This window comes from Lynx canadensis, chromosome C1, assembly GCF_007474595.2.
Source record: "Lynx canadensis isolate LIC74 chromosome C1, mLynCan4.pri.v2, whole genome shotgun sequence".
Classification (NCBI taxonomy): Eukaryota; Metazoa; Chordata; class Mammalia; order Carnivora; family Felidae; genus Lynx; species Lynx canadensis.
Window position 1 is genome coordinate 102,060,010 of NC_044310.1, and position 23,196 is coordinate 102,083,205.

At 45.3% G+C, this 23,196-nt stretch overlaps 1 protein-coding gene across 1 annotated transcript; it reads right to left on the reverse strand.

Moving 5' to 3' along the window:
* Window positions 1–1,953: 1,953 nt before the first annotated feature.
* On the reverse strand, window positions 1,954–21,453 carry HMGCS2 (3-hydroxy-3-methylglutaryl-CoA synthase 2). Its single transcript, XM_030326271.1, has 10 exons — window positions 21,241–21,453; window positions 16,233–16,687; window positions 12,631–12,756; window positions 11,879–12,043; window positions 10,275–10,440; window positions 8,282–8,452; window positions 6,884–6,990; window positions 6,165–6,290; window positions 4,590–4,701; window positions 1,954–2,305 (listed from the first exon to the last, which is right to left on the reverse strand). Exons 1-9 carry the CDS (start codon window positions 21,342–21,344, stop codon window positions 4,595–4,597), a joined length of 1,527 nt encoding a protein of 508 aa, XP_030182131.1. The 5' UTR covers window positions 21,345–21,453; the 3' UTR covers window positions 1,954–2,305; window positions 4,590–4,594.
* Between the last annotated feature and the right edge of the window lie 1,743 nt (window positions 21,454–23,196).

Genomic DNA, 23,196 nt, shown 5'->3' on the forward strand with positions numbered 1-23,196 from the left:
TGGCTCGGTGCCCTTACCTGGTGATCCTTTCATCCTCTTTCCTGCTCCAGGTCACCCAGGGCAATTTTTTTTTTCCTACACAGGGAAATTCTTTACCCGCCAGCCCTCTGTGGACAAATAAACCAATGATAGTAGCAGACTTTAGGGTGAACGTGGGACAGGGCAACTGAAAATCCTTCCCTCCTGTGCTGACCTTCCATAGGTGGGGAGGGCTCTTTTCACAGCCAGCAGGTGTCAGTTTCAAGGAAGTGCTCCCAGAGCCATGAGAGGAAGGCCCAGTGCTCTCAGTGAAGGAGGGGACTTGCATGGGGCCAGGAACCTCTGTGCAGTAGATGCAATGACCAATGACATCCTGGGTGCCCTGGGTTGAACCAGGGCTGATAATTGGCTGGTGTGCCAAGGGCACAGGCAGCATCTATTCAACTGGTCGGCATCCTGATATCCTCGTTGCTAAATCTTTTTATGATCACGCCCACATTGTGTTCACATGACTCCTGAGTGGAGGCAGGCACCAGCATCGGGTGATATGGAAGGTTCTGGTTGCTCAGGCCAGCAGAGGCAGTTTCAGCACCAAGACCCCACAGTGAGCTCCGTTTGGATAGAAGGCAAGGAAGGCCCAGAAACTCTGATCTCAAGAACTCCGGTGAGTAGGGTTTTTTCCCCATGCCTACAGACGCCACTCCAGAGACCTTAGGAAAGGCATATGTTGTCCCGCCAGGATTGCCAACTAGACTAAGGGCCCCCAAACAGCTTGCCGAGGGGGAGCAGGCAGCAGGGTTCAGCAAAGAGGGGCTGCTGAGCCGTAGCCCCAGCTGGTGTGACCGGAGGAGTTCAGCACACGCCCGGAGAAGGCTGGGAAGTCAGCTGATGCTGTGTTAGCTGCTCAAATCGGGGTTTATCTCAGATTTTCTGGTGCCTCTTGTGACAGGAACAGCCTTGGGCACACAGTGAAGTGGGCTGGCTCAGCATCTCATTCCCACAGGCCCCGTGCCCCGCTATCCCTAGCACCTCCCCTGCCAGCCGGCCCTGCTCCCCAACAACGGAAACCATCTTCTCTGCCTCATAGCACCCCTTTCTCACCGGAACAGCTGAGGAAGCTTTCTAAAAGGCCCTTTGTCCTTCGTCCCCGTCTCGCACCTCTCTCAGCTCAATCCCACCTCCCTGAACCACTGCTATTTTATGAGGACCCTAGAAAAAGCAGTGCCCTAACCCAAGGGGGTACAAACCATCTTGTGATGGAAAAATTCCCTGGTAGCTACCAAAATTCTTTTTTTTTTTTTTTTTTGGCTGGAGGAGTAAAAAGCATGCTGTATTAACCTCTGCCCTGTGTTTATTGCCCCAGATAACACAGGCAAGGCCTGAACAAGGAGCTTTGGTTGCCCTTGAAGTCATTTCTAGCCTGTTCTGCGTGGTGGCATCATTAGATCAGGGAAGGAAGCTGGGCGCAGAAGCTATTTCCCCTAAGCCTCTCAGAGAGTGGAACTGGACGGAGAGAGGGAGGGTGTGAGGTGTGTGCTTAGCAGTTTTACAGCTGGAGGGGGGAGCGGTGTGGTGAGGAGACTGGGGGCCGCAGAGCCCAAAGGTCCAGCAGGCTTCTGTGCATGTTGGCTGGTGCAGGTTTTGTGCTGGTTTCCGAGAACTATAAGCGAGTTCCTCCCTCTAACTTTTGCATTGTGTTATATGGGCTTATATAGGGGCACCTGGGGGGCTCAGTCGGTTGAGCATCCAACTTAAGCTCCGGTCATGATCTTGAGGTTCATGGGTTTGCGCCCCATGTCAGGCTCTGTGCTGACAGCTCAGGGCCTGGAGTCGGCTTCGAATTCTGTGTCTCCTTCTCTCTCTGCCCCTCTCCTACTCACACTCTGTCTCTCAAAGATAAATAAATGTAAAAAAATAAATAAAAAAGTTCCCGGTATAAAATTTAGAAATTGACAGAAAAACTTAAGAAAGGAATGAAGCTATAACAGCACAGAAATTTAATAATGATACCAACAGCCACAAAGCTGTGATAAGCAAAGTTATCTGGATGATTTCACAGTTCTGGAGGGCAGCGATTGTGAGCTAGGCCTTCTTTCCAACCCCTCCTCCCCAGAAGACCGCTGCAGTACCATAAGCCCTTGACAGTGACTGTGGCAGAGAAAGGCATAAAGAGCACTAAGGATGGCCCCTCACCCTCCAGGGGCAGTGCTTCTGGGGGCTACTGTGTCGGATCCAGTCCATTTCCATCTAAGAGTGGGCTTTTAAAAATATGATCCGTGGGCAGAAATTCTGCTGGTGTAGATTTCTCAGGAACCACTCCATGGATCTGTAGAATTTAAAGAAAGAAAAGAACCACATCAATGCAACTCTCATCCTGGGCATCCCCCCCTTGCTCTTGGTACCTGTTTCTTGTCTGAGGTGAGGCTATGCAGAGGGGCTCTCCTACCTGGTCCTGAGGTCTGGGGAGCTCCGCTGCCCACCCAGACCCGAGCCTAGGTGCCTGAGCTTCCCCTGTGCCCCGTGCCACGGGAGCCAAGGGACACATTCTGCCTGATGCAAGAGCGGGCTGGTTGGGGTGCCTGGGTGGTTCAGCTGTGCTGACAGCTCAGAGCCTGGACCCTGCTTCGGATTCTGGGTCTCCCTCTCTTTCTGCCCCTCTCCCACTTGCACTCTGTCTCTGTCTCTCTCTCAAAAATAAATACACGTTAAAAAAAAAATAATAATAAAAAAAGAGCAGGCTGGCAAGGCTGGATGGTGACGAGACGGAGCTCCCCAGAGCACCACACTGACATAAAATCTAACTCAGCTAAAATTTCATTGTGGTAGGTTCCTCGCTTGTACGAGTTATCAGCATGAGAGAGACGACAACAGGAGCTCCAGCTTTCCTCTTCAGAGGCATCATGTTTATGGATCGTGATGGGAAGGGAGCCTAATTCGGAAACTCTCCTTTGAAAGTCCCAAATTTTTCTGTCTCTCTCCTTTTTTTTTTTTAATTAATTAATTAATTAATTTTTTTTTTAATTTTTTTTTCAACGTTTATTTATTTTTGGGACAGAGAGAGACAGAGCATGAACGGGGGAGGGGCAGAGAGAGAGGGAGACACAGAATCGGAAACAGGCTCCAGGCTCCGAGCCATCAGCCCAGAGCCTGACGCGGGGCTCGAACTCACGGACCGCGAGATCGTGACCTGGCTGAAGTCGGACGCCCAACCGACTGCGCCACCCAGGCGCCCCATTAATTAATTTTTTTGAGAGAGAACAAGAGTGAGTGGGGGAGAGGCAGAGAGAGAGGGAGACAGAGAGAATCCCAAGCAGGCTCCACACCATCAATGCAGAGCCTGATGCGGGGCTCGAACTCATGAACCGTGAGATTGTGACCCGAGCCGAGGTCGCACGCTTAGCCGACTGGGCCCCCCAGGCGCCCCCCTCTCTCTCCTTCTGATGCCTGAACTAGCTTGACACATGCAGCTGTCTCCTCTTTGCCATTGACTTGCCTGTAAAGAATCAGACTGCAAACAAGCAAGCCAGCAACCAGTGACCCCAAGGCAGTGCCAAAGTCTGTGACCCTGCTCGCTGAGCTCGTGGGTCCACCACACCCTGCTGGCCTGGCCTGGCAGGCCCCTTGTCCACCTCGCCTGGCACTTCACATCCCCACAGGGGAGGCCAGGCTGTGTGAACCGAGGACATCTGCATCCTGTGGTCTTGCTGCTTTATCCGCATATCTCCTTTCCCCGCGGGCTTCCTCTTCTTCCCTTGCTCCACACCTTGTCCTTCGCAAACCTTTTTACCCTTCTTCCTTCATCTACCAAAGGAGGGAAACCATACACGTGCACACACAGGAAGTGTTTGGGGATTGCATTTATTGAGATTTATGGGTCGTTGCAGAAATTGCTTCTCCCTCCTCCATTCTCCATTTTACCAACTTGCAAGATAAACCGAAGGCAGATGTCTGAGTCCATGAGCTACAAGATTCTAAATCGGAATTCTTGATTTTCCTTTTAAAAACACCCAAAGAAGTCTCCCATGCCCCCTTCTCAGGCAGTCCTCTGGCAGGAACCCTTCTATCCTCCCCCCTCCATCCCCTGCTGAGTTTCCACACCTCACCCCTTCCTCCCCAGGAAGGACTACATGGTGAGGCTCCCGTCCACCCAAGCTTCTGGCTCCAGCAGAATCCCCAGCACCCTGTTTCTTCATGGATCTGCCCCCAACACACCAGTGAGTACCTTTCCTGAAGCCACTCATCTTTGTTACTGGTCTGTCCCCGCTGGAAGAACAAGTCCCACAGGCTCAGGCTCACAGCCTGCTTCCCCTCATAGATGCTAACTTGGTTTCTGCCAAGCTTCTAGGAGACCTTCCCCTGGTGAGCAGATTGGGTAAACCAGTTGCCCCCCCCCCCTTTTTTTTTGACATTCCCAAGTTTCAAGCACTGCCCTTCCCCAGCTCTAGTCTTTCCAAGGCAAAGAGCCCCAACAGTTTGACGTGGTCCTCGTGGTACAAACTCCCCACCTCTGATCACCTTGGAGCTATGGATCCAGTCTGGCCTGGTGACACTATCGGAACTGCATCTGAAGAGGAAAAGCTCTGTGCCACCAGCCCTGCAGAATCACTCACCACCTTTAGACCGGTCGCCGGGCGTACTTGCGACGATGTAGCTCATCCACTTGTTCCAGGTACCAGGTGCCTGGGAACAGGCTGCTTATGTCACCAGGTGGTGAGAAATTCACTGTGGAGGGAGCAGAAGCAATGCTTAGGGAAGGCTGCATGGGGGTGGGGAAGAGACAATAGTCTGGGGATGCCTTCACGGTGAAGCTGTCCTGGCTGTGCTGCAAGGGGCTGTGAGGCCACCTGTTACCTCCCCCCCGACAGAGCCCCGGACCAGCCCAAGAACCAGAAGCAGCCATCTTGAATCTAGTATTTGGCTTGCCTATTAGAACTTTTCCTCAAGGAGTATGACCTTTCCCTACAGTAAGCTCACCCTTCCTCTATTGAAGTCCTCATCATGTCCTTTTGTCAATGCTATCTGGCTTGAGGTATGTGTGCCTTTGAGCTTCCTGGCTTCTAACAGACACTTCCTTCCTAGCCCTAAATTCTCTGGATCTGATGCTTTGTAGTATTTCTGTTCTTTGTCCGTCAGCATTCATCTTGGGTCCTGTTTTTATTTTGCTTTTCTTCTTTATTCTAACATGTCCCCTGTTGCAGACATGCAGACTACTAGGTCTAAAGTTTTCCAGAACGTTCCCATTTCTGTGAATTCTGTGTCCTTTTCATATCACACTACAAGCCATGTGTCCCAAGTCTTTGAGAAAATATGTTTTGTTCTGGTACTGTTTTTAAAACCACCGCCTGAGTGGCTAGTCGGTTAAGCATCTGACTTCGGCTCAGGTCATGATCTCATGGCTCATGAGTTCAAGCCCATATTGGGCTCTGTGCTGACAGCTCAGAGCCTGGAGCCTGCCTGGGTCTCCCTCACTCGCTGCCCCTCCCCCGCTCGTGCTCTGACTCTCTCTCTCTCAAAAATAAATAAACATTAAAAAAAATTTTTAAACCACCATCTGGTCTTTCCAGTTGTAACTTTAGCTTTTGTCTTTTTTTCCTTTGTTGCTTTTTTTTTGGGGGGGGGCAATACTTTTTTTTTAATGTTTCTTAGGGAAAGGGGGCAGGTAGGCAGAGATAGTAATATCTGTTGATAGCTTATTTATATACATTAATTCATTTAATCAATTGGCAATCCTGCAAAGCTGGTAATGACTTTAGAATGAGACAACTGAGTAAGATTTCAATAGTTTCCCCAAAGAGAAAGAGCTGATGTTTGTCACAGGTCAGTTTAGATTGGAATATCCAGCTCCAAAGTCTGGGTTCTTTCACCTGTTACACAGATAGCAGTTTTCAAGACCACGCATCTAGTATCCTTGGGACTACACCGTCCTGTATCCTGTTTTGAGTGGGTAGCTACAGTCTATCCTGGGAAGTTACATGCTGCCTCCCCCCTCTTCTCTACTCTGCCAAATGCTTCCCCACTCAATTCTTGCACCCTTAGACATAACAGATTTTCTCCCCATCATATCATAGGCATATTTGCGCTGGCCCGCTGTAGTCCAGACTTCCGATGAATCCCCAGCTCTCTGCCCCTGGCATGGAATCTGAGAACAAAAATCTCTCTCTTTCTCTTCCTGCCCTTTTTCTTACCCTTATGGTAGAATTGTTCTCTTTGGTCCATTATTTCTGTGAACTCCTCGGGAGACATACGCTTCCGGGAGGCGAGGCGTTTTGGCAGGTTTGAGACACTGGACACCAGCTTCTCCAGGGGGGATCCTGGGAGACAATGGCCAGACTGTTAAATCTACTTCATGGTCATTATCACTGCTGCTGACCATGAGTCCGATAGACAGTGAGGTTCTGTGAAAGCTCAGACCCTGAAGGAAAGTGCTGTGTGTGGCAAGAAATGATAAAGGTCAGCAAACATAATGTTAGCAAAACATACAAGCAAACACACTCATCCAGTCAAGGTATGTCCCACATAGTGCTTACGTGTGCACCCCTGATCACATCTGACGTAAAATAATCAGCAAATATTTATTGGATATCTCAGACCCACCAACTTCCCTTTAACCGCTTGTGACAAATGACCATTGATTACTTCTTGCCTCGTCCATTTGCTGGAACGACCTGACTTGTTCCCCCGTTTTCGCCTTTGTTTCTCTTCAGTCTAGTCCAAGTAGGAGCCAGGCAAATGCTTCAACTACATAAGTTAGACAAACTTACTCCATTGCTTAAATCCCTTTAGGGAGTTCCTTGGCTTTTAATCGCAACATCGTTCTGTCAAGATAGGAGCCTCAGTAGGGATGAGGCAGAGGGTGGTTTCTTTTACCAGATGAATCTTACCAGAAGTGCCTGATAGAACTCACCTGGAGAAGCATCCTGGGACACTCGAAATGAAAAAAAACTCGCTGCCAAGCCAGAGCCGTAAGAGAAGGCCCCAATCCTGGAGCCAGCCAAGTCTTGGGCAGAGTGCCTGCAGGGAAAGAAAACCCCAGAAATGTATTGGCATTATACTCTGCACTTCAAATAAGCCACCAACCTATCGGCCCCATCTAGTCAACCTCTTGCAAGTAGAAATGGGCTCCAGGCTCTCTACGCAAATAGGGACTTTTGGAAGACCCTGGGGATAGGCCCAGAGAGAAGAAAATCTGCCGGGAGGAGAGCAACTAAAATCCAAGCTACCGAAGGCACAATGAGCATAACGGAATTTGGGGGTATGAAAGGGGCTCCTTCTCACCTATGAGGACAAGATGAATTCAGTGAACTCGGAAGTCTGGAGGTCAGACCAATTCAAGGCTTCCATGTTTGCTGGTAATGTTTCACCACGTGTAACTTTTTTATCATCCCCTCATCAGTAATAATTTGATCGAGTTCATATATATATATATATATATACACATTTATATATATCCTATGTTATATGCAGGTACTATAGTACAGGTATCGCCTTATAAAACCCACAAAATAGAATAGCAACAGAAATACCAAATAACATCTGAGCAATTGCTGAACACTACTGTTTCAATTCTTAAAAAAAAATCTTTTTTAATGTTTATTTATTTTTGAGAGAGAGAGTACAAGCGGGGGAGGGGCAGAGAGAGAGGGAGACACAAAATCCAAAGCCGGCTCCAGGCTCTGAGCTGTCAGCACAGAGCCCGACATGGGGCTCGAACTCATGGACCGTGAGATCATGACCTGAGCCAAAGTCAGAAGCTTAACCTACTCAGCCACCAAGGTGCCCTTAATTCTTCTAGACATTTAACACTCATCAAACCCCAAAAAGGTAGGTATTATTAGTGTACACATTTTATAGATGGGGAAAGTGAGGCACACAGAGGTTAAGTATTTTTCCAAGGTCAAAGCTGATAAGTGGTATTTGAACCTAGGTTGCAGGTTCTACAGCTTGACTCTTAACCACCAGTTAAGTGCTCTCTAACTCAGTGGAGTGCTGTGTACTCTCTTCCTAAGTACAGAGATTTCAAATGGATAGGATAAAAACATGCACAAAAGTGCTCCTGTATACTTGCTGCATCCGGGCAGGTCTTGCACATCCCTTGACATCATACAACATCACGTTGGAGACCATTGTTTAATACCGATAGTAAAGCTGCCTATACATATACTTTTGAAACAAGTTTCTTTCATTCTCTCTCCTTCTTTCTTTCCTTCCTTACAAATTTCTGAACTAGAAGAGGAACCAAACTTGGTTGACCCCTCTGACCGTGGGTTGGGAGGGAGATGGTGGGACCAGACATAGTACTCACTGGGACAGAAGGGAGGCCAAGCACCCATACAGCGATGAGGTGTATGTATTCCCGTTGTGCGTGGAGAGGTAAAGGGAGGCCTTGGTTTTCTTGTTGAACATGTCCAGAGAGGCCTTTTGAAGTGCCTTATCCAGGTCCTTGTTGGTGTAGGTGTCTTCCAGCTTTAGCCCCCTGGGAGGCGGCCAGAAAAACAGGCCAGGTGAGACAGCATAAGAGGGGAGGGAAGTAACAGCTTCTGGAAAGAAGACTTTGGGGCACGTGTTTTTATTATAAAATACTAGGAAATACAGACAAGCACAAAGAAAAACGATGTCACTAAGAGTCCTACCATTCAGAGAGAGCACTTAGGTCATACTGTTCTTGCGGAATACATCCTGCTTTCATATAGTTAAGTGGAAAATAAAATCATGCTATGCATTCTACTCATCATGCTTCCCTGGTTAATTTTCCCTATGACATTAAATCATCTTCCATAACATTATTTTTAAAGGCTGCAGAACGAGTCATGGTACAACATGCCCTACCTTAACTACTCTCCCCACGCCTGTCCCCCAGTGAAAACACTACAACAAAGAGCTACCTGTTCCCTTAAACATGTGGATTTACTGAACCAAAAGGTGTGCACCTCTTCAAGGCCTTTGCTTTGTGTTTTCCTATTTCTCCCCAATGTCCTTGTGTCAGTTGACACGTCCATGGTTGCCTGTCTTCCCGGAGCCTTGTCACTTCTGGGTGTTCAAATTTTAAAACAGCTATGTAAGGAAAATGGTAACTCGCTTAGATTTGTTGCCACTGAGTGCACACGTTGAAAAATAGGATTATGTGCATTTCTTCTTTGAGGAAATTTCTGGTCCATATCTTTTTCTCCATTTTCTATCAGGGTGTTTATCTTATTGTTGATGAGGCTTTCATATATTAAAGACAGTAAACTATTACCCTTGGTGTATATTAGAATTTTGTTTTTCATGGGACAGAAACACTACTTCTAAGACATGGATCTAAGACATGGGTCTTAGAAGCAGTGTTTGTGCTAATTTTGATATTTTAGTTAGTGGTGAGGTTAGTAGGGGCAGTAGGTTAGCAGTAGGGGCAAGTGTTGGTAGAATACACCAAAACCTGAAAAAAAAACAGCTACCAAGAATAAAAGGGAATATTTTCTTCCCAGTGGGAACTGTATATTGAAGAGTCTTCTTTTCTAAATGTCTTGGAGTGATGCCTCAATAAATAGTACTCTTCTAAGGGGGTGAACTAGACTATCTCCATTTCATAGGTGGAGGATATTGAGGCAACAAGTGAGACATTAAACCAAAGGCAAGTGAGAATGAGGCCTGACGCTCCTGAAGTTGCCATCCCATACTGTGATTATCTGCTTCTAGGTGTTTCTGTAAGATCCTCAAGGCAGGGACCAGAGTCACATTCATTTTGGTGTCCTTAGAGTTTAGTATGATGCCTGATGCATAGCTGATGTTCATAAAATGTTTTTTTGACTTGGGACACCTGGGTGGCTCCGTCGGTTAAGTTTTGGACTTCGGCTAGGGTCATGATCTCACGGTTTGTGGGTTCGAGCCCCGGTTCAGGCTCCATGCTGACAGCTCAGAGCCTGGAGCTGCTTCAGATTCTGTGTCTCCCTCTCTCTCTGCCCCTTGCCCGCTCATGTTCTGTCTCCCTTTCTCTCAAAAATAAATAAACATTAGAAATTTTTTTAAAAAATGTTTCTTGACTAAATGATTTAGCCACACTCCCTTTCCCCTTTTTTTCTTATTCTCTGAAGCTTCTTATAGCCACTTGATCTCGAGGTGCTGGCAAACGCCCTGTGCTCCCTGAGATAAAAGGAGGAGGGCGCTATGCAGACCATTACCCAATAACTCGTGGACTCCGTGTCATTTGTATTGTGTTGGAGGATTGCCCCTATTCCTCCCATGGCTGCCTAGACGTGCAGAAACCTCCTCCTTCCTCAGCCCTCATGAACCTCTAGGTTCCCCCAAAGAGGACTCACCTGAAGTCCTCCAGCCCCTTATACAGGCTGGTCTTCACGTTGCTGCTGACTGACAGGAAGTCATTGAACATCAGGCGAGCCAGAGATTTCTGGACCATCTTGCAGAAGGGTGCGTGAAAGATCATAAACTGTAAGTCATCGAGAGTGAAAGGCCGATCGATGCCAGCTGGAAGAGGAAATGTGAAAGCAAGGATGTGCCATGGCAGATGAGCCATTTAGACCTGTGTCCCGCGACCTAAGTGTGCTGAGGGACTCACAGCCTCCAGCAACCCACATGGGTTTGTTCATTCACTTAATGAGCATTCTGATAAGCACTTACTTATAAAGAAAGAAGTGAGAGAAACAAATATTTTCTTCCTCTCTACTGTTGCCAACCTTTCTGACAGATAATTCCTCCAAATCAAACTACTGTTGCATTACTTTCTCTATTTTTCAGAGGAGGAAACAGAGTCTCTAAAATATGAAGCTAGGGCATGTGTCCAAGATTACCCATCTTGAAAATGGCTGACTTTGGATTTAGGTTCTGATGTCTCTGACTCTACACCCCAGACTGTCTCTCTCACTCCAAGGAGGAGGCCAATGTGCCCTCTGCCCTTAGGAGTGTTTATAATTTAGTGCTGAGAGTCAAAGCAGCATCAATCAAATTTCGTAGGAGGTTAAGGAGCAAAATTGGAATGCCAAAAGGATTCCGAGCTGGTGAGAGTAATTAGCCAAGAGCGATTTTATAGTGGACGGGAGGTAGAGAGGTCCAGGTGGACTGCTTAACCCGTGGGGTCGGTGGCAGCTGGCATTCCTCTCAGCATGGTGGAAAGCGTCAAGAAGTGGCTCCTTAGGCCACCCCTAGAGCATCCGTGCTCTGACACTTCTGTACATGCTTTTTCCTACACTGATGCTTGTCTGGGCAGGAGTACGCAGTTAAGAACCCTTGTATTTTCTTTAAAGTAGATTGCTCTGTATTTTTAAGCTGAAGTTTGTTTCTTTTCTGATTACAAAAGTGGTACATGTTTTCTTAGCAGGAAAAGTCAGAAACTAAAGGTGAAAATAAAATTAACTTGTAACACTACCATCCAAAGACAAATCACTAATACGTTAGTGTACCAAAAATAGAGGTCAGATTTTTCAACACTAATATGTTAGTGTACCAAAAATAGAGGTCAGATTTTTCAACATCAACCAGACTTTAAGAGGTAGCAAACTACAAATCATGAGTCAAATCACTCCTGGCTTCAACAGAAACAAATCCTAGCCCCAGTAGGAGGTGGTTATTCTGACTCACCACAGTACCTCCCCAGGTGGCTGACACCCACTGGTTTCCTACTGGTGGCTTTGGTTCTGAATTGCTTCCTTTCTTTCATTTAACTTCATACTTGAATTTGGGTGGCTTCCAGATGGACTTAAGCATAGACCCATGGAAGGGTGTCAAAGGAAGGGTACTTTCACTCTCGATGACTTACAGGGTGTCAAAGGGTGTCAGAGGAATTACATGAAGCAATTCTCTTGAGATCATTTTTGGAGGAGAGAAGAAACCTTGTCTTAAGATTTTAGGACAAACCCTTGGCCCCATGGAAATAGAGTCCCCATTTTCTACCCTCTGAGCCCCATACCTTGCTTCCACTGGTTCTGGATTTTTTGACGGTATAATGTGTAACATCTGTCCAAGGCCTGTAGGTAGCACTGGATGGAGAGCTTCCCATCCACCACTGGGTACTCTGTAGCCCCATCTGGTTTGTAGAAGTCGTATACGTTCTCCATGTGGGTTCCCCTAAGCCCTGGCAAGGCACACAGAGGGATTCAGGACTGTACAATGCAGTCCCCACAGCGCAGAGAGGATAGGGGAACCATGTGCCAATAATTTCTTGGTCTTCCTCTGTCTCATACTCAAGCCTGAACCCACTCAACATCCCTCACACATTCAAAGGAAGTGGAACAGATTGTTGCTCTTATAGCATGAGATGTATATTTCCCTTTCCATACCTATACAGGCTTAAAATCTGGAATAGATGCCAAAAGTCTCAAGGGAGAACCTTTCTCCTCATACCCAATTATCTTCTTTCATATTCAGTTGCCAGTGTAGCTCCTTAAAGGTCCTCATCTACAGCATCAATGCCACTCGTTCCATGCATCATTATCCCCATGTGTGATTGTGCAGAAGAGGAAAGCTCACCGATCCCTCTTTTCCCTTCCTCCCTGCCCTTTGCTCCCCAGTACATACAGCCTTTTGAAGGCAAGCAATGTCATCCTCAAATCCATACTTTAGCTCTGCATAGTGAGTATGCCAGTTTGGGATTGGGAGCTATGTATTTGACTATGCCATGCACAGTCTCTTTGTACCACATATCCACAGTTTATCACAGACCTCTCTCGAGGGCCAGAGGGGCCTTGGGTCCAACCAGCATGGCCATGGCTCCAGCCCCACCTGTGGGACGAGCGTTACCACTGGGATAGACTGCAATGTCTCCACAGACCACCATTGCATAGCGACCTGTAATGAGAGACAAGACGTAATTATCATCACTACCAAATCTTGAGTAGATGGGGTGCTTTCTATGACCCAGGCACAATTTTAGGTAATGAAGATAGACCAGTGAACAAAAACAAATATCCCTGCTCTCACAATAAGCCTATATATCAGGTACAGTTATTCCCTCTTTATAGACAAAGAAATTGAGGCCCAAGGAACTTAAGTCACTTGGCCAAGGCACACAGCTAATAGATAGTATGATAAGGATTTAGGGTCAGGATTCCAACACAAATTCATTGGAACCCAAGAACCTTCTTTTAAGAATTCGAACAACTTCCAACTCCATCCCCAACAACAAAAATATCGTTTTATATATAGTTTATATATAGTTTGGAAACTATAAAAAAAAAGTATTTAGAAGCTGTTAAAGAAAAGATTAATAAATTTGGCTATCTAAAAATTCAAACTTTTTATCAGAAACAAGCTCAGACAGGGGTGCTTGGGTGGCTTAGTCGGTTGGGTGTCCGACTTCGGCTTAGGTCATGATCTCACGGTCCATGAGTTTGAGCCCTGCGTCAGGCTCTGTGCTGACAGCTGAGCCTGGAGCCTGTTTCAGATTCTGTGTCTCTGTCTCTGCCGCCCGCCCCACGCTCTGTCTCTGTCTCTCTCAAAAATAAATAAACATAAAAAAAAAAAAAAAGAAACAAGCTCAAACTGGGGACATATTTACAATATTTAAAATCAACAAAAAGCTATTTTCTTTCATTTATAAAAGTCTCATAAAAAAAACAAGGTATGTAATAGGAGAATGGCCAATGAACATCCCAAAAAATATTGAAGTTCTCTTATAATGAAAAAAAAAGACAAATTCTTATTTTTCCCTATTAAGTTGACAAAGATTAGAAAGTTTGATAATATGTATTGTAAGAATGTACTTTTTAGTACATCTTGAAGAACAATTTGGCACATTCTATCGAACTTTTATTTATTTATTTTAAAAGTTTATTTATTTATTCTGAGATAGTATGTATGTGTGTGGGAGAGGGACAGAGAGGGAGAGAGAGAATCCCAAGCAGCCTCTGCTCTGTCAGCGCAGAGCCTGATACAGGGTTCAATCTCACTAACCGTGAGATCATGACCTGAGCTGAAATCAAGAGTCAGAGGTTCAACCGACTGAGCCACCCAGATGCCCCTCTATTAAACTTTCAAATCAACATATGAAGCAACTCCATTTCTAAGAACTTATTCTTACCACATTATCACAAGCTATTATACAATGTTCATTAAAACATTTTTTAAAGGGCACCTGGGTGGCTCAATCAATCGGTTAAGCAGCTGACTTTGATTTCAGCTCAGGTCATGATCCCAGGGTTGTGGGATTGAGCCCTCCATTGGGTTACACACTAAGCATAGAGCCTGCTTAAGATTCTCTCTCTCTCCCTCTGCCCCTCTCTCCCACTTGCAGCTCTCTCTCTCTCTCTAATTAAAAAATAAAACATTTTTGTATAATTGTAAAAAATACACAGTCTAAAGATCTATCAATATGGGACCAATTAAATAAAGTTTGGCATATTCATCAATAGAATATTATAAGGCTTTTCAAAGATGAAGTAGACCTTATATATATTGATATAAAATGACCTCTAAGACATCATGGAGATGAGGAATAATATGTACAATGTTAAAAACTAAAACTGAATACTTATGTGTATGCTTGGAAGTACATAGAAAAATTCTGGAAGAATATATAGAAACCGTTAGCGTGAAATTCTGGAAAGTGATAATGGGTTGTCGAAAGGGAACTTTTTCTTCACTGTCCACTCTTTTGTGTATGTGTATATTTTTTAATTATAAATTTCAGTTACTTTCACTAAAAAAAAAAAAAGAGCAAAAATTGAAGTCTGCTGGACAATCTGAGGCTATACGACTTTTTCCTTCCCTCATACCCTACTGTCTCTCTGGAGTGATTCTGAAATTCCTGGTAAGTCCCAGAACCATCTCTGTCCATCTGAGGGACCCCAGGTGGAACATTGGCCAGGTCAAAGCAGAAATCCCACCCACACTGATTTTGTCTAGTCTTGGTGGTTGCCATTAGGCTAAAGTTTAAATACGCTTTTGTTTTGATACAAAATGATTCACATCTCAATAGTTTTTTTTCCTCCCTCTGACCAAGACATCATGTTAAAGAAGGATACCCTCCTGTGGAGTATGCTGCCACTCAGCAGAATCTACTCATTTGAAATGACATGCTTGAAGCTTATGATATTCCTGAACAAGGTTCTGAGTTTTGGTTAAAGGTTCTGAGTTTTGGTTGGTGAGTGTCCCTTGCCCTTCATTCCTATTCTCCAACTAAATGCTTGACTGGAAATATTGGTGATGACAGGAGTAGGGGTTGCTGGACAGGCAATAATATAAGCGCCAAGTAGGAGAAGCATTGTAAGAACAGATTTGATGATGTAGGGGCTGGGACATCCCAAGTCAATGGAACCTTTGATGGTGAGGCTACACAGAACAGTCAGAATCAATACTGAATGGATGTGTGAATTGCACTGCCATGCTGTGTGATCAGAGGCAAAGAGTTCAACTCTTGTTGGCCTCTCTTTAAATAAAGAATATTTGATTAGATAAACTTTAAGTTCCCTGCCAACATTAAGACTTTACAATTAATGTTAATTATGGTTTCTGCAGTTTTAAACTCTAGTTTCCAACTTAGTAAATATACTAAGTGCCTTGACAGAAATGTTCTTTCACAGCTGTGTGGATCTCTTCTACAGTCTTTTTACCATCCCTGCAAGGCAGGTCACCAAATAAGAACTCTGAGGCTCAAAGTGGTTAAGGGACTTGTCAACAATGATCAACAGAGCTAGGTTTCAAACTCTCAACTTGTTCTGTTTCTCTTGGACATTTTCTTGCTATCACAACAGGTGTTCATCCTCTAATACATCATTGAGGGAAAATATAAGTAAGAGACAGGATAATGTTCGTATGTTAAGCAAAAAACAATTTCCTAGTAACCAGGAAAGGGAGAAAGAGAAGAAATACTCTGTGTACTAGTGTATCCTGTGATTCTCTGGGTCTATTTCTACCAGGGTGTCTTCCCTTAACATCTAAACTTGTACAAATTTCTGTCTCTCAGAGGCTAAAGAGAAGCTTACAAGAAAGAGGAATATATTGGGTTTGGTTTGGCATCTCACCCCTGCCACACACTATGTGTAAGATATTGGACCCTCCATTTTTTCACCGATAAACTAGGCATCAAAATCACTTCCTAGGCTGTTGGAAGTGAATGGCTATGTGAACATGCTGCCTAATTAACAGTATAAAGCTATACAAGTCTAAGCAGTTATCATCATTGTAGTTGTTGATGACAGCAGCAGCTGTATAAATGAGTTGTCCTTCATTCCCTGATGAAACCACTGGGGAAATGGAGAAACAAAACTGAGGATCCAGCCTTGAACCCAGCTCCTGTCTTACACGAGGTTTCAGGCAGCACCTACCATCCCAGGAGCTGGACTCTACCCAGTTGGCAGCATTGAAGAGGGAGGCAGTGCCACCGTAGCAGGCATTGGTGGTATCTATGCCTTCAATGTCAGTGTTGCCTGAATCTTGGAAGAGCTCCATGAGCACTGTTTTGACAGCCTTGGACTTGTCGATGATGGTCTCAGTGCCCACTTCCAGCCTGCCCACAGAGTCCCACGGGAGCTGCGTGCGTTCCATCAGCTGCTGTACCACCGTCAGGCACAGGGAGTTGATGTCCTCCTGGACTGAGCAGAAGCCCATATGGGTTTGGCCCAAGCCCACTGTGTACCTCCCTGCTTCCACATTGTTATATTTCTCCAGGTCTGTTTGGTCCACATATTGGGCTGGGAAATAGACCTCCAAGGCAAGGATCCCCACATCCTCTGGCCAAGTATCTGTTTTGGCCAAGGGGACAGCATGAACTGTAGAAAACCTGTAGCGGAGATAACAATCAAAATCTTACAAGTGGTCTCCAGCCAGTCTTCTCAAAATATAACACAGCAATTATTTCATCCATTTTTCCTGCATTTTGAAGCTATGTTGTCAAATGAATGCAAATTTGAGATGGTTATCTTTCTGTAACCATTTGACTCTCTTATCCTTATTAGATGTCCCTCTTTATCTTTGTGATATTCCTTCCATAAGGTCTACTTTTCCTGATGTTAAGAAAGCTGTCTTCTTTTTGTTTTTTTTTATTACTGTTTTCATGGTATATCTTTTGCTGTCCTTTTATACTTTTAACTTCTTAGGGTCTTTATATTCAAAACATATCTCTTCTAAACAGCACATAGTTAGGTCTTTTTTGTTTGTTTTTTAACAAGTCTTACAATATTGATGCTTTAGTTGGAGTAACTAGTCCAATTATATTTATTGTGATGACTAATATAGATGGGATCAAATTTATTATCTCACTATTTATTTCCATTTCTCTCATATGGACTTTGTTTCTTTATTTCTTCTTTCCTGTATTCTTTTGGATTAAGCAAGTATTTATTATTATTCCATTTTATCCCCTCTTTTCCGTTTAGCAATGACCTCAGAGAGATTACAATATACATGCTTGGTTTATTGTACTCTAACTTAAATTAATCCTTCTACTTTCTGAACAGTGAAAAACCATACTTTAGTTTAACTTCATTTATCCTCTCCCTCCCTTTGAGCTATTATTGTGATATGGTTTACTTCTACACATGTTATAAACCCCATAGGATATAATTTTAAAAATCTCATTCATTTTTAAGGTGCCCCTCTCATTAACCTCCTTCCTCCTTCTTCTTTCTTTTTACTTCACAAGAACACACTTATTGTTTTTCTACTTTTTAAGGCACTTTGATGCTTGATTCCATCCTCTCTGCTTTTCTTGATTGGGCCTCCCAGTATTTACTGAGCACATCCCACACAATGTTCTTGATGCCCAGTAGTGAAGACGACATCCTTTGTGCCCACCAAGAGAGCACAGTCTAATGGAAGAGGCAGGCATTTTACAGCTAAATACATAGTGTAAGAAGCAAATGCTGTGAGAATATGGAAGACAGAGAGAATAATTCTAAATGGAACAGAGAGGAAATGGGGAAGGAGACAGTGGAAGAGGGAAGAGATAATCTGTTTCTTTCCTGGACCTACCCACCTTGCTTTAATCCTGACTGCTAATATCCCTGGTGAAATTCTGGAGTTTCTCCTTCCAGCTACAAGTACAGAGCTCACCAGGTCCACCTCCATCTGTTCACACACGAAAGTACCTGAAATCTGGTAAATTTAGTGATATTCTTCCTTTTACAGATGGTCAAATCATGGCATACATTGGTGAAGTGATGTGCTCAGAGTACCTTCATAGTTACTCATGTGTTAGAAATACCCTGTCCTTTCACCACCTTGGGTGTCACCAAGGCACTCACGAGGGCCACTAGGGTCCTTTGGCTCATATCTGGCTACAGAATTCCTGACCATGGTGAGGGGCAGAATGGCTCCACAGGCTTATACATTTAGCTGTATGCCGCCAGAACTGTAGCTCAGGTTGAGTGCATTTGTCAATCATCTTGAGGATTCTGGGCTTCTGGTAAACCCCAGTTCTCCCATCAGAAAGGTCACTTTGAAGTGCTGTGAGGCAAAGTGGGTCACAGGATCACAAAACAGTGAGGCAAAGTGTAAATGTTCATCCATTTCTGACAAGAGAGGTTTGGAATTTAGTTATCTACCCTATTTATTTGGTGTTCCTCCCAAATAATTGGAGTTTGTACTATCAAATATTTGTGGAGTATCTTCCCTAGTACATTGGAGCTAATGGTTAGCCAGCACTGGTCTTGTGCTTGGCTAGCTTTCCCCTCAGACTTGGTTTCATTCTGCCTTCTCTAAGCTCCCTTCCTCCCTCTCTTTCCAATTAGAAATCTCAGCTTTCAAGGAAAGGTTCCAAGAATCAGCCACTTGGTAGCTTTTGTAATGATCTTAGTAGGGAGCTGTTTCTGGAAATGGATTCCAGAGCCTTGAAGAAAAGTTAACATGTAGAGGCTTCCAGAAACATCAGACCACTGGAGTTAAGAGGGCCCTTTTAATCTTGCATTTTCTCTAGAGAGTAATCACTTTATTTCATTTAAAACTGGTTTTGTTCTGAGGAGGTTGCTTGGTTCAAGAATATGCATTAAGGGGCGCCTGGGTGGCGCAGTCGGTTAAGCGTCCGACTTCAGCCAGGTCACGATCTCGCGGTCCGTGAGTTCGAGCCCCGCGTCGGGCTCTGGGCTGATGGCTCAGAGCCTGGAGCATGTTTCCGATTCTGTGTCTCCCTTTCTCTCTCTGCCCCTCCCCCGTTCATGCTCTGTCTCTCTCTGTCCCAAAAAATAAATAAACGTTGAAAAAAAAAATTAAAAAAAAAAAAAAAAGAATATGCATTAAGCTTTTATTTCTTTATTCCATCTCTCCTCCTTCTCTTGTGTTTCAAAATTCACTATTATATGTCAGGCACTGTGCTAGGGAGAGGCTGTAGAGGTAGAAAGGAAAGGCAAAAAACAAGAGGAGGTCAAGATTCTTTTTTTTTAATTTTTTTTAAATGCTTTTATTTATCTTTGAGACAGAGAGAGACAGAGCATGAACAGGGGAGGGGCAGAGAGAGAGGGAGACACAGAATCCGAAGCAGGCTCCAGGCTCTGAGCTGTCAGCACAGAGCCCAACGCAGGGCTCAAACTCACAGACCGTGAGATCATGACCCGAGCTGAAGTCGGACAATTAACCGACTGAGCCACCCAGGCGCCCCATGGAGGAGGTCAAGATTCTTGAGGACTTCCTTGACCAGTGGGAGGAATAGACGAAAACATACATATATACATGCACACCCCGACGGAGAGTTAGAATGTGATAAGGGCCTCAAAAGAGATATAGGCAGAATCCCACAGGAGTTTGGAGGAAGCAGAGATTTCTTATGGGTAGAAGGCTCAGGAAACATTTTGTGGAAGAGGCTACATTGGAGATAAACCTTGATGGATGAGTGGAGCTTCTGCTGATGAAGAACTGGAGGTGGGGGGCGGTGGGACGGCAGTCACAGTGGAGGGTGACTGAACACAGTCCCCTCCTGTGGAGTGGAGAGTGGAGGGGATTAGGAACACAGCACAGGAGAAAAGCAGGTGGGGACCATCAAGTGGAAGGCACGATTCTTCCTTAACAGGCAGTGAAGCATAAGCTAAGATGGGAGCAGTTCTTGGGTTAGATTTTGAGCTGGTGTTGTGGAAGGGACAGAAATACAGAGAGACCCATAAAGAAGATTGGTTTTTTTTTTGTTTGGTTGGTTGCTTTTTTTAAAGTAGGCTTCATGCCCAGTGCAGAGCCCAATGCAGGGCTTGAAGTCAAGACTCTGAGACCCAGACCTGGGCTGACTGAGATCAAGAGTTGGATGCTTAATGCTCATCCAGGCCACAGAAAATGGGATGAGCTATGAGTACATCAGCAAAAGGAAATGTGAACAAAGATCCCAAGTGTGAACCAAGGATGCCAGAAGGAGAGGCAGGTTGGTTGAGCTCTGAGGTTTGTCTCTTTCTGGGAAGCCCACTGTTGCTTATTAAAACAAGCACACCCACGTCAATCCCTTCCTCACAAATACAAAAACAGGTTAAATGCTGAGCTGGGACATTAGACTTGTCTAAAAAGGGTGGGGGAGAATGTGGACAATGGCAGAGAATCAGTAAGAGAATAAGAAGCTTAAGGAGCATCAGCCCTTCTCTACACATTCGTACAGCCAGGTTCCCTGGGTCCCAGGCAAGGGAAGACACTAGATCATAGTCATTTTTCTAAGTATTCATGGAATGCAGTGTGGGAGGAATGGGCTAGTCCCACGGCGCAGTGGGTCCCGAGGTGCTAGCTGTAGTTATTTTACTACCAACGCTGGTAGGCTCCAAGCACATGGGCCAAAGCGGAGGAGTGTTTACAAATAAAAGGTATGCGTGTGTGCTTCTGTGCGCAACCCACTGCGCATGCGCGCACGCACACACACTTATCTTTACATCCCATTTCCCCTTCTCATGAAATCCGAGAGCAGTGAAACATGCTTCTGATCCCCAGTCCATTGGGAATCTTGCTGCAGTGATTGAGGCAGCGGGTGTGACTAACACTGCAGTTGGCACAGAATGCTGTGGGTCTTGGCAGGAGCTCAGGGTAAAGGTGGAAACAGTGGTGGAGAAGAGAATGATGGGGGGTCCCTGGTACTGATATTTCCACTGCTTTGTGCAGCTGGGGGAGTGAAAGATGTCATCATCTGTGAACAACAGGTATCAGAGGTTCGGGATCCCGGAGCTCTGCAGCTGAGGGACCACCTGTTTAGAGAGAAGGTAGCTGAGACCCTAAGGGGTTAACTTGCCTATCCAAGGCTGTGCACAAGCCTTGCCCGCTTTTCACTGGGATTCTACCGAGCTTTTCCTCAAGGCAGGCCCTCTGCCCATCTTTTACTGGTACCACGACCCTTCTCAAAGAGTGGCCTGCACAGTCCCTGGGAACAATGTGACTCACCTTTGGTGGGCTCCTGGGAGAAGGCTAGCAGGTGAGAGCGAGGCTTCCTGCATTGCTTTCTTCACTTGCAAGACCCGCTTCACTGAAGTCAACAGCCGTTGCATTTCCAGAGAAATAAGCAGAAAGCCAGCAATTCACAGTCCTGGGGAGAGTTACCCAGAGGTGCCCCATTAGGCTTTATAGAACTCTGAGATTCCTGCCTCTGGAAGCCCCACCCCTGCTTATCAAGGCTCATTTGGCTTCTAAAACTGGGCCAAAGTTCTCACTCAGAACATGGGGGAGTCGAAGACAAACATCATCTCTCCAACTTGTATGTAGCTGCCCTGAGACTGGGCATGTGTGGGGGTGGATGGCTCTGATCCCTCCTTTCTCAGCCTTATTTATAGCCAGCCACGTCATGGGGCTGTGATGGTCCTTTCCGCACATCCTGAGGTAATACCACCTGGCCTGTCTTGGACCCTGGGTTCTCATCTGAGCTATTCTTGCTTATTCCAGAATGCTCTCTGTGGAGTTAGCAGTTATTTTAATATGTTATGCATAATGAGGGACATCTTTCAAAACCAAAAAGATGAATGTTCTAATAGTAGTTGGGAGTGGATGTTGGCACACAGGCAAAGGGCTGGGAGTAGAGAGGATGTGGACTCCGCTCTACCTGTCCTCTCTTTACCATCACTCTTGCACATGTATAGCTCTACACAATTTTCAAGTCAACTTCAAGAGGTGTTGCCATAGAAGTATGGGACCCCCAAAGGGGCTCCCCAGGAAAGGCCCACTTTACAGATGAGGCCAGTGATATTTAGTCAGATGACACGACTTTCCCCAAGACCTAAGTGACAGATTAGGGACTCAACTGTGCCTTTTGACTCCCGATTCTGGTCTTTCCACTCTACTCTTCTACTTCTCCATAAAAAGGCTCCTGCCATCTGACCTTCCAGTGAATTGTTCCCTCCACCCTTCTCTCATGGCACCAGTCTTTCCCTGTATTTTACAAAGGTCACGCATTCATTCATTGGTTCACTCAGTAAACTTCCCTAACTCGACTCTGTGGAAGGCATGGAGAAGAGCCAGAGTGGTTCTTGTTTTAGGGGAATCAGAGGTGACTTCATTTCTCTACAAACAGAGACCTTCCAGAAGTCTAAGTCTCCTGGGTCTTCCATCATGTTTAGATTCTTGCCTCCATACACCTTGGTGCATTACTGCCCTAACCCGATCTCCCCGCTCACTCTGTCACCCGTGCCCCAACACTCAGCCTTTGGCAAAGTTTTGTCATCAGTCAAAATTCTTTATTTCCAATTTCTATTCTGAAAATGACCTTTGTTTCTTGCTCTGTCTCAACCTACAGCTTTCAAATGGTGGTTGGGCTCTTTGCCAGCCCGGTCATATCCACCCCCCTGCCTCCGTTACTCTAGGTACCACAGTGCTCAGAATAAGGCACATGTCCTCTTTGCTCTGCATTGATACTTCTGGAGAATTTTTCCTCTCCCTCCTCTCAAAAGCCCCACTTTCTTCAAGCCCACACCCTTCCTTCTTGAAGTCAACTGACAATCTTGCTCCACTCCCCTCGTTCATGATGATTGAACCACATGGATCACTGCCTGCCTGTCCACATCAATTCTCTCAACATTCATGAAGATGTCAGCCTAGGTAATCCACTCCAACTTTTCACTTAAGTTCCCACTTCTATGACATTGTCCTCCACATGCCTTTAGCCCTCCCGCTGTGCACTCATACTCCTGACCATATCAGTACAGTATCCATATTACGTCCTAAATTTTAATTTCATGGAGCTTAATTTCTAATAACCATATTAGAAACCGTATCTTCCCAGCTCACTTTTAAAGAACCCCCACATTCTTCTCCCACTGGGACCACCATTGGCTCCTCCATCTTTTTTGCCATTTATCATACCTCTAAATCACCTCTTTTCTCTCTTTCTGCAGCTCAGATTACCTGTGG